The sequence below is a fragment of the Calidris pugnax genome, unplaced genomic scaffold (genome assembly GCF_001431845.1).
Source record: "Calidris pugnax isolate Ruff unplaced genomic scaffold, ASM143184v1 scaffold512, whole genome shotgun sequence".
NCBI lineage: Eukaryota > Metazoa > Chordata > Aves > Charadriiformes > Scolopacidae > Calidris > Calidris pugnax.
Window position 1 is genome coordinate 40,244 of NW_015091251.1, and position 11,359 is coordinate 51,602.

General features: G+C 57.5%; 1 protein-coding gene across 1 annotated transcript in view; it reads right to left on the reverse strand.

Moving 5' to 3' along the window:
* Positions 1-11,359, reverse strand: part of LOC106898701 (dynamin-2) — a 41,208-nt gene extending 29,849 nt beyond the window's left edge. The window contains exon 1 of the mRNA XM_014960111.1: positions 11,072-11,359. Coding sequence (XP_014815597.1) covers positions 11,072-11,232 — 161 coding nt within the window. The 5' untranslated portion in view covers positions 11,233-11,359. The remainder of the gene's footprint in view (positions 1-11,071) is intronic.

The following is an 11,359-nucleotide window of genomic DNA, read 5'->3' on the forward strand; positions in this document are numbered from 1 at the left end:
GAGGAGAGGGGGAGCAGGAGAGGAAGAGGAGGAGAGGGGGACCAGGAATGGAAGACAAGGTGAGGAAGAGGAGGAGAGGGGGACCAGGAGAGGGAGACGAGGAGAGGAAGAGGAGGAGAGGGGGACAAGGAATGGATGACAAGGTGAGGAAGAGGAGGAGAGGGGGACGAGAAGAGGAAGAGGAGGAGAAGGGACCAGGAGAGGGGGATGAGGAGAGGAAGATGAGGAGAGGAAGAGAGGGGGACCAGAAATGAAGGACAAGGTGAGGAAGAGGAGGAGAGAGAGACCAGGAGAGGGGGACGAGGAGAGGAAGAGGAGGAGAGGGGGACCAGGAATGGAGGACGAGGAGAGGAAGAGGATAGGAAGAGGAGGAGAGGAGGACCAGGAGAGGGGGACGAGGGGGACGAGGAATGGATGACAAGGTGAGGAAGAGGAGGAGAGGGGGATGAGGAATGGAGGACGAGGAGAGGAAGAGGAGGAGAGGGGGACGAGGAGGGGAAGAGGAGAGGGGGATGAGGATGAGGAGAGGAAGAGGAGGAGAGGGGGGACCTGGAGAGGGGGCCAAGAGGCCCCCCCCACATCCTAGGGATGCCTTTGCCATCCAACCCTCCGAGCGACCTCTCTGGGGACCAGGGGAAGCAGCTCCCCACCCGCCATCCATTCAGACCCCGAAGTGTGGAAAGGATTTTAACACCCCACTAATTCATTAAAAAATAGAAAAATTAAAACGTCTGGGCAGCAGGGACAAAGCCACCCCCTTCTCTTTATTCTCCCAAACCCTGTGTCCTCTACAGCTTCTCCCCGTTTCACGGAGGAGAGAAAGGAGGGGCAGAAACGATGGTGTTTCCCCCCATCTCCTGCTCAGGGGGTCTTTTGGGGGGGATTTTGGGGGGGATTTTCCTGCTGGGAATGGGTGCTGCTCCGATGGGCAGCCGTTATCACCCGGTAAATCCATCCCCTGGTATCGATGGGGAGGGGAAGGGGAGGGGGAAGTGGATTTGCCCGGTGGCTTTTTCTTTTGGTGTTTCCCCCCATCTCCTGCTCAGGGGGTCTTTTGGGGGGGATTTTGGGGGGGATTTTCCTGCTGGGAATGGGTGCTGCTCCGATGGGCAGCCGTTATCACCCGGTAAATCCATCCCCTGGTATCGATGGGGAGGGGAAGGGGAGGGGGAAGTGGATTTGCCCGGTGGCTTTTTCTTTTCCTGGCTTGGAAATGGGAGAGATAAAAGCTCCCCGGGGTGTCCGGGTTGGGGTTGGAAGAGGTTTTTCCTGGAATTCACACAAAAACACACTCCCCCTGACTCTCCCCAGCTGCTTCCGAGAGAATTGGGAATTTCAGCCTCAATATCCACACGGGGAGCGGCGACTTCACCCCAAATCCCAAAGATTTGGGAGCAAAGCACCAGCCCCCAGCCCCGTTCCGAGGAGAAAAGCTTTTGTTGGTTTTTTTTGTTGTTGTTGTTGTTGTTATAAATAGCAACGTGGGGTTTTATCACCCCGGAAAAAGAGGTTTCCTGCCCAACCGGGAGGACGGGTCCTTGTGGGATGTGACCAGGGGAAGAGGGAATTCTCCTTCCCCGGGACGGCAGGACCCGTCCGGGCACCACCGGGGGCTCCGGGGTTTCGTTCTGACGGAGGAGAGGAAGAGGAGGAGACGGGGGACCAGGGGAGGGGGAAAGAGGGCCCCCACATCCTAGGGATGCCTTTGCCATCCAACGCTTCCAGCGACCTCTCTGGGGGCCGCGGGGGCAGGACCAGGGGAAGCAGGTTCCCCACCCGCCATCCATTCAGAACCCGAAGCGTGGAAAGGATTTTAACACCCCACTAATTGATTAAAAAATAGAAAAATTAAAACGTCTGGGCAGCAGGGACAAAGCCACCCCCTTCTCTTTATTCTCCCAAACCCCACGTCCTCTACGTTTCAGGGAGGAGAGAAAGGAGGGGCAGAAACGATGGTGTTTCCCCCCATCTCCTGCTCAGGGGGTCTTTTGGGGGGGATTTTGGGGGGGATTTTCCTGCTGGGAATGGGTGCTGCTCCGATGGGCAGCCGTTATCACCCGGTAAATCCATCCCCTGGTATCGATGGGGAGGGGAAGGGGAGGGGGAAGTGGATTTGCCCGGTGGCTTTTTCTTTTCCTGGCTTGGAAATGGGAGAGATAAAAGCTCCCCGGGGTGTCCGGGTTGGGGTTGGAAGAGGTTTTTCCTGGAATTCACACAAAAACACACTCCCCCTGACTCTCCCCAGCTGCTTCTGAGAGAATTGGCAATTTCAGCCTCAATATCCACACGGGGAGCGGCGACTTCACCCCAAATCCCAAAGATTTGGGAGCAAAGCACCAGCCCCCAGCCCCGTTCCGAGGAGAAAAGCTTTTGTTGGTTTTTTTTGTTGTTGTTGTTGTTGTTATAAATAGCAACGTGGGGTTTTATCACCCCGGAAAAAGAGGTTTCCTGCCCAACCGGGAGGACGGGTCCTTGTGGGATGTGACCAGGGGAAGAGGGAATTCTCCTTCCCCGGGACGGCAGGACCCGTCCGGGCACCACCGGGGGCTCCGGGGTTTCGTTCTGACGGCACCGGTTACGCCATCCGGAAAGCGGCGGCGCTGGCTTCCTCCTGCCCAAAGCAACCCTCCCCACGGCCCCAGACTTGTCCCCACGGCCTCAGGAGGGGACACCAGGGCTCCAGCCTTGTCCCCAGGACCCCAGGAGGGGACACCAGGAGGAGAAACCCTCCCCATGGCTCCAGCCTTGACCCCAGCCTTGTCCTCAAGACTCCAAGAGGGGACAGCAGGAGCAGAAACACCACAGCTCCAGCCTTGTCCCCAAGACCCCAGGAGGGGACAGCAGGAGCAGAAACCCCACAGCTCCAGCCTTGTCCCCAAGACCCCAGGAGGGGACAGCAGGAGCAGAAACCCTCCCCATGGCTCCAACAAGACCTCAGCCTTGTCCCCACAGCCCCAGGAGGGGACACCAGGAGCAGAAACCCCACAGCTCCAGCCTTGTCCCCATGGCCTCAGCCTTGTCCAGGAGGGGACACCAGGAGGGGACACCAGGAGCAGAAACCCCACAGCTCCAAACTTGTCCTCAGGACCCCAGCCTTGTCCCCAAGACCCCAGGAGGGGACAGCAAGAGCAGACACACTCCCCACAGCTCCAGGCTTCAGCCTTGTCCCCAAGACCCCAGGAGGGGACACCAGGAGCAGAACCCCCACAGCTCCAGCCTTGTCCCCATGGCCTCAGCCTTGTCCAGGAGGGGACACCAGGAGGGGACACCAGGAGCAGAAACCCCACAGCTCCAAACTTGTCCTCAGGACCCCAGCCTTGTCCCCAAGACCCCAGGAGGGGACAGCAAGAGCAGACACACTCCCCACAGCTCCAGCCTTGTCCCCACAGCCCCAGTCTTGTCCCCAAGACCCCAGGAGGGGACAGCAGGAGCAGAAACCCTCCCCACAGCTCCATCCTTGTCCCTGGGACCCCAGGAGGGGACACCAGGAGCAGAAACCCTCCCCATGGCTCCAGCCTTGTCCCCAGGACCCCAAGAGGGGACAGCAGGAGCAGACACACTCCCCACATCTCCAGCCTTGTCCCCACAGCCCCAGTCTTGTCCCCAAGACCCCAGGAGGGGACAGCAGGAGCAGAAACCCCACAGCTCCAGCCTTGTCCACAAGACCTCAGCCTTGTCCCCACAGCCCCAGGAGGGGACACCAGGAGCAGAAACCCCACAGCTCCAGTCTTGTCCCCATGGCCCCAGTCTTGTCCCCAAGACCCCAGGAGGGGACACCAGGAGCAGAAACCCTCCCCACGGCCCCAGCCTTGTCCCCATGGCCCCAGCCTTGGCCCCATGGCCCCAGGAGGGGACAGCAGGAGCAGAAACCCCACAGCTCCAGCCCTGTCCCTGTGGCCCCAGCCTTGTCCCCAAGACCCCAAGAGGGGACAGCAGGAGCAGAAACCCTCCCCGTGGCCCCAGCCTTGTCCCCAGGACCCCAGCCTTGTCCCCAAGATCCCAGGAGGGGACACCAGGAGCAGAAACCCCACAGCTCCAGCCTTGTCCCTATGGCCTCAGTCTTGTCCCCAAGACCCCAAGAGGGGACAGCAGGAGCAGACACTCTCCCCAAGGCTTCTGCCTTGTCCCCACGGCCCCAGGAGGGGACAGCAGGAGCAGAGACCCCACGGCCCCAGTCTTGTCCCCAAGACCCCAAGAGGGGACAGCAGGAGCAGAAACCCCACAGCTCCAGCCTTGTCCCCAAGACCCCAAGAGGGGACAGCAGGAGCAGAAACCTTCCCCATGGCTCCAGCCTTGTCCCCAAGACCCCAGCCTTGTCCCCAAGACCCCAAGAGGGGACAGCAGGAGCAGAAACCTTCCCCATGGCTCCAGCCTTGTCCCCAAGACCCCAAGAGGGGACAGCACAAGCAGAAACCCCACAGCTCCAGCCTTGTCCCCAAGACCCCAGGAGGGGACAGCAGGCACAGAACCCCTCCCCACAGCCCCAAACCACATCCTTTAGGATAAAACACCGACAGCAAACACAAAATGGGGAGGGACAGGGTGGGGGACAGCAGGTCCTCTGCCAGAAGGTCCTTCCAGCACTGATTTTTTTAAAGACTAACGTGAGTGGGAGACGCGGGGAAGGCGGCTGACGCAGCTCAGGGACGTCACCTCCCCAGGAGAGAGGTCAGAGCCGTGTTTGAAATGACAACATCCAACCCGGATTTTCCCATTCAGCCCATCCTCTGCCTCTGCCCCCTCTTTTTTCCCCACAGGACCAGGAAATTCTGCTTTCCGGGAGCAGAGAGACAAAGGTCGCAGGTGGAGAAGGAACATTTCATACATCTCAGCCCTTATAAAAGCTCCTGTGACGAAGGCACCTGATGGCGAGCGCTGCCCGGTCCTGCCCGGCTCCTCTCTGTGGTTCCAGCAAACCATGGGATGGTTTGGGTGGAAAAGGATCTTAAACCCTCCCAGTGCCACCCCCGGGCACCTCCCACCAGCCCAGGTCGCTCCAAGCCCCATCCAACCTTGGTCTTGAACCTCTTCAGGGTTCTCTGGGCAACCCCACAGCTCCTCTGGGCAACCTGGACCTTCAAGACCATTGAGCTCCGTCCTGTGGACACCTCCCACCAGAGCAGGTCGCTCCATGGTCCCAGCCTTGTCCCCATGGCCACAGCCTTGTCCCCATGGCCCCAGGAGGGGACTCTTTTCTGGGCAACCCCACAGCTCCTCTGGGCAACCTGGACCTTGGAGACCATCCAGTTCCATCCCCGGGCACCTCCCACCAGCCCAGGTCACTCCAAGCCCCATCCAACCTTGGCCTTGAACCTCTTCAAGGTTCTCTGGGCAACCCCACAGCTCCTCTGGGCAACCTGGACCTTCAAGACCATTAAGCTCCATCCCCAGACACCTCCCACCAGAGCAGGTCGCTCCAAGCCCCCTCCAACCTTGGCCTTGAACCTCTTCAAGGTTCTCCAGGCAACCTCACAGGTTCTCTGGGCAACCTCACAGCTCCTCTGGGCAACCTGGGCCAGGCTCTCCCCACCCTCAGAGGGAAGAATTCCTTCCTGAATCTCACCTCAATCTCCCCTCTTTGATGCCCCGTCCCTGGGAACCTTCAAGGTTGGGTTGGAGGGGGCTTGGAACCACCTGGGCTGGGTGGAGATGGCCCTGCTCATGGAATCATGGAAGGGTTTGGGTGGGAAGGGACCTTCAAGACCATCCAGTTCCTTCCATCCCAGACACCTCCCACCAGAGCAGGTCGCTCCAAGCCCCATCCAACCTGGACCTTGAACCTCTTCAAGGTTCTCTGGGCAACCCCACAGCTCCTCTGGGCAACCTGGACCTTCAAGACCATTGAGCTCCATCCCCTGGACACCTCCCACCACAACAGGTCGCTCCAAGCCCCCTCCAACCTTGACCTTGAACCCCTCCAGGGATGGGGCAGCCACAGCTTCTCTGGGCAACCTGGGCCAGGCTCTCCCCACCCTCAGAGTCAACAATTTCTCCCTAAATCTCCCCTTTTTCAGCTCAAACCCCTTCCCCCTGGTCCCATGGCTCTGCTCCCTGATCCCTGCTCCCTCCCCATCTCTCCTGGAGCCCCTTGAGGGACTGGAAGGGGCTCCAAGGTCTCCCTGGAGCCTTCTCTTCTCCAGGCTTCTCCTCCTCCAGCCCCACTCCAACACCTCCGTGTCCTTCTGACGTCCCCAAAGCCCATCATCACATCGACAGCTCCTTCACCAGTGACCCCCACGGTGGCTCTTCCCCAAAATTGAGGGAAAAGACACCCCGAATCCCCCAGGAATAGACCCACAGGAGGGACCTTCCACGTCCCCGATGTCCCTCCAAGATGCATTTTCACTCCCAAGCTCCCAAATTTCCTCCCTTTAGCCCCATTCCCAGCCTTCTCCACCCGCTGATAAAACACCTTCCACCCCCCCCTTCTCCGAAGTTTCCCAGTTTATCAGGAACACCTCCCAGTTTATTGCCATTCCCCTGATTATTGCTGCCATAAAATGCCCGAGCCGTGATTTCCAGCCGTCCCCGACTCGAAAAAGCCGCTTCCACCCGAGGAATATTTGCGAAAAAAAACCCCAAAACGGGTCACTCTCATCTCCATCCCCTTCCGCGGATCAATCCCCCCTCCCTGAGCCTTTGCTGGGGCGTTAGCACTTAAAAAATCACACCTTGGGTCTGAGCTGCTGGTGTTTGGCCAAAATATTGGGATTTAACACCATTTTGGGGGCTTGGAAGCACTTTATGGAGGGGATTTGGTGTCCTTCTGCTGTGCCCACCCCAGGTGAAGGATCCCTCACCTCCGTTGGAGCCCCGGGCTCTATTTAGGGCCCCTGTGGGACTCATAATGCCCCATTGAGGTTGGGTTCCCCCCCAAGGGGGTGTCTTTCCCCCCCCCCAGGAGGTCCTTTCCCCCCCAGGAGGTCCTGTCCCCCCCAAGAAGGTCCTGTCCCCCCCATACTTATTTCCCTGCAATTTTTCTCTCTCTTTTTTTTTTTCTTTTTTTTTTTTTCTTTTTTTTTTTTTCCCCTCTTTTTTGTCCCAGCCAGAGCTGGGGGGAGACCCGGAGCCTTTAACGTGCTCGTACCCACACGACAAGGGCTCCAAAGAGAGGGCTCAGTCAATGCACGTTTCATCAGGGGGGGGCTTTTAATCCCGTCCGCAACGCGATTTTTAAAGCAATTATTTCAACTTCTATTTCAGCCACTCTGCCCCAAAAACGGAGTTGCTTCAGACCCAGCCTTTTCCGACACCCCCTGAAAACGGAGCGAGAGCGGCCGGAGAGATTCCTCCCCCCAAACACCAGATAAAATGAAACTCAGCATTTAAATTCCCAAATTTTGAGGGTTCCAAAGGGCTGAGCCCGACTCCTGCCTCCTCAGGTCCTTTTTGGGGGGCTCCTACCCCCTTTTTCCCTCATATTTTAAGGTGGCTGCCCCCACCCCACACCCAGCTTCGTTAACGAGGGGTTTTAGGGTCCTTTAAACAATTAAAACCCACCCAAAGTGGGGCCACCCAGCCCTTATTTCCCCCCACCCCCCCCAACTCTAACAAAATCACTTCTGAAGAGGGAACAATGTCTTTCCCTGCAGATTCCTGACACAGGGATAAAAGGTGATAAAAGTGGGGGATGAGCCAAAAAACCCCCCCTTCATCCCCGTCCCCAGCTCCGTGGGGTTTATTCCTCCCCAATTTCCCCCAAACCAGGGGCCGGGAGGCTTCGCTGAGGGGGCTCCCACCCTCCAGCTGCCAAAAATCCAGGGAAAAACCACTCCGTGTGGGATTTTGGGGGGTTTTCCCCCCGTTTTCACCCTAAAAGCAGGGAAACACTCGGTGCTGGGGTAAAACCCAAGGGGTTTTATAAAAACCAGGGGTTTGGGGTACCCCGGGAGCATCCCGTGATACGATCCCTGCCCAAGCTTTGTAAGGAAAAGAGCCGTTTTGGGGCCGTTTGTCCCCAAATGGTGGTGCGGAACCACCTGCCAATAATCCATATTCCTCATTAACGCCTTCCCAAATAATTGGATGGGGGCTTTAGAGAGACGTGAGGGCTGGGGAGCACCCACACCCAAGTGGAATCCACCCCAGGCCTAATTAGCGGTCATTAACACTCATTAACACCAGCTGCAGGACAAAATTAGGGCCACGGGAAGGGAGGGAGAGATTTCGGGTTCGAACCGAGAGATTCCGGGTTCAAACCGGGCAGATTCAGCCCCACAAAAAGCATCCCCCCCCCTCCCTGCACAGAGCGTGTTCACCCCTCATTAAAAACCTTCAACGCCCCAAAACAAAGGTTTTTAATTAGGGGGGGTGGCTTTTTAGGAGCAGAGTAATTAAAAGCTGCCAAAATTTCCACTGGAGGAGGAATAACTCGGCTCGTTTCAACCCAAAAGGCTCCTCAAAGCCCAGGCGGGGGTTTGGTCTGGGGGGGATTTGGGGTCTCTCCTCTCCCTCCCCGGCCGTGGATCTGGGCTAAAATCTGACCTTTTGGAGGATAAAAGAAAAGGCAAATTGTGTGGAGCGACGGACGGCACAAGGGGTGGCGGATCCCGACCTCGTCGTCGGGTAAAAAGTTGGGGAAAAAAATAAATCAGGGGAAATAAAAATCAATACGCCGGGTAAAAATGATGCACAAGTGGGGAAAAAATAAATCAGGGGAAATAAAAATCAATCCGGGAACGAAAATTGGGGGAGACGAGATAAAAAAGTCAGGGGAGACACCAAAATCAGGGAAACCAAAAAATCAGGGAAACCAAAATCAGGGAAAACCAAAATAGGGGAAAAACAAAGATGAGGGAAACCAAAAAATCAGGGAAACGAAAATCGGGAAAAACCAAAAATCAGGGAAACACAAAAATGAGGGAAACCAAAATCAGGGAAAACCAAAATAGGGGAAAAACCAAAAAATCGGGGAAAAACCAAAATAGGGGGAAACCAAAAATTAGGGGGAAAAACCAAAAATGAGGGAAACCCAAAAATGAGGGAAACCCAAAATATCGGGGAAACCAAAAAATCGGGGAAAAACAAAAATCAGGGAAACCAAAATAGGGGGAAACCAAAAATTAGGGAAAACCAAAAAATCAGGGAAACCAAAAATCAGGAAACCAAAATAGGGAAAAACCAAAAATCAGGGAAACCAAAATCGGGGAAAACCAAAAATCAGGGAAACCAAAAAATCAGAGAAACCAAAAATCAGGGAAACCAATAATCAGGGAAACACCAAAAAATCAGGGAAACACCAAAAAATCAGGGAAAACTCAGGCGGCTCTTTCAAATGATGTTTTTCTACAGCGAAAGGGGACGGGCCGGCGCATCCCCCCACCCAAACCAGCCCAAAATTGGGGGGAAAACTGCAGCTCTTTCAAACGATGTTTTTCTACAGCGAAAGGGGAACAGCTGGTGCATCCCCCCACCCAAACCAGCCCAAAAGCAGGGGGAAAACTGCTTTTTTTGGGGGGGAATGTTGAGGTTGTTGGAGAAGAGGGGGCCGGGGCGGTTTGTGGGTGCCGAGCTCGGCGCCGGCTGGTGCCAGGCTGGGGTGAGGTCAGAGGAAGGAGCTGCTATTGTTCGTGTCCCCGCGTCCGGGATGGGTCTTTTCCAGGCAGAAACAGCTCTGGATGAAGGGAGAGGAGAAGTTGGGAATAAAAAAGCCAAAATCCAGCAACGACGACACCTCCAGACCCCCAGAAAGTGGGGGAAGCACCCCAAGAAACACCATCCGACCCAAAAACGAGCCATTTCTTCCCCTTCCATCCCCATAAGAGCCATGGAAAGAGGAAAAAAGGTGGAAGAAGCGACTCCGTTGGGGTGGGGAAGCAGTTTTCAGCCATTACGACCCGTTTCCAAAGCGTTTTTAAAGCCCAAAGTGGGGGGGATGGAATGGCCTGGGTTGTCCCCCGCCCCACATCGTTATCGGGGAGGACACCTTCTCCTCTCCTCCCCACCCCGGGTGGGTGTCACGGTTTTGTCCGTGGTTTTGCCTTATCCTGCCCCCCCCCCCGACACCCCGGTGCTATCTCGGGGGCGCAGGAGGAGGTGGTGGGGCCAGCATCCTTCTTCCTGCCATCCCCAGAATCACAGGATGATTTGGGGTGGGAAGGGACCTTCTGGAGATCATCTCTTCCAACCCCCCCCAGCCAGAGCAGGTCCCATCCAGGGGGGGTTGGGATATCTCCAGAGATGGAGACCCCCCCACCTCTCTGGTGGGCTCTGCCACCCTCAAAGTGAAGATGCTCCTCCTCGTGTTGAGATGGAACTTCTTATACTCAAGTTTGTGTCCATTTCCTCTTGTCCTGTCACTGGGCACCACTGGAAAAAGCCTGGCCGCATCCTCCTGACACCCCCCAGCCATGAGATCCCCCCTCAACCTTCTCTTCTCCAGACTCCAAAGCCCCAAGTCCCTCAGCAGAGAGATCCTCCAGCCCCTCATCATCCTCCCAGTCCCCCCTGGACCCTCTCCACCATTTCCCTGTCCTTCTGGAACTGGGGAGCCCACAACTGGTCCCAGTGCTCCAGATGGGGCAGAGCAGAGTTGGGGGGGGGATGACCTCCCTTGAGGTTCTCCACCCTCTTCCTGATGCCCCCCCAAGATGCCATTGGCCTCCTTGGCCACCAGGGCCTCTTGGTGGCTCATGGGCATCCTGTTGCCCCTCCAGGACCCCCATATCCTTTTCCCTCAGAGCGGGTCACCCCCAAACCCGTCCTGGGCCAGGGGGTTACGTCTTACGACGCCTCCCCCTTACTCCGTATTCACAGAACCCCTTTACGCCAGCGCCCCGCCCGACCCCCCCCTCTCTTACGCCGCTGGCGTAAGGCCCCGCCGCCGGTGACCCGCTCCCCTTTACGCCCCCCCTTACGCCAAGTGCGTAGGTAGGGCACGGCCGGGAGCTACGCACTTTGCGTAACGCGCGCACGGAAGGGGAGGAGGTTGGGAGGGGGGTCCCATAGGCGGCGGCGGCCGCGCCCTACGCAAGGCGGGATTCACGAAGCGCTCTTACGCCAAGTGCGTAGCGGCGCCCAGGTCGCCGTTTCCCGTTCCCTTTTCCGCTCCCGCCGCCGTTCCGCCACTCACCGGCCCACGAAGTTTTCCAACACCGAGCTCTTGCCCGCGCTCTGCCCGCCCACCACGGCGATCTGAGGCAGGTCGAGGTGGCAGCTCTGCCCGATGGAGCTGAAGGCGTCCTGCAGCTTGTTCACCAGCGGGATGAGCTCCTCCATGCCCCGGTTCCCCATGGCGGCGGAGGGGCGGGGGGGGAACACACCGCGATCCCGCTCTCCCCGGCGGCGGTTCCTCCTCACAGGGCCCGCGGCGGCGGCGGCGGCGGCGAACAAACTTCCCCTCAGAGTCTCCTCATCCTCC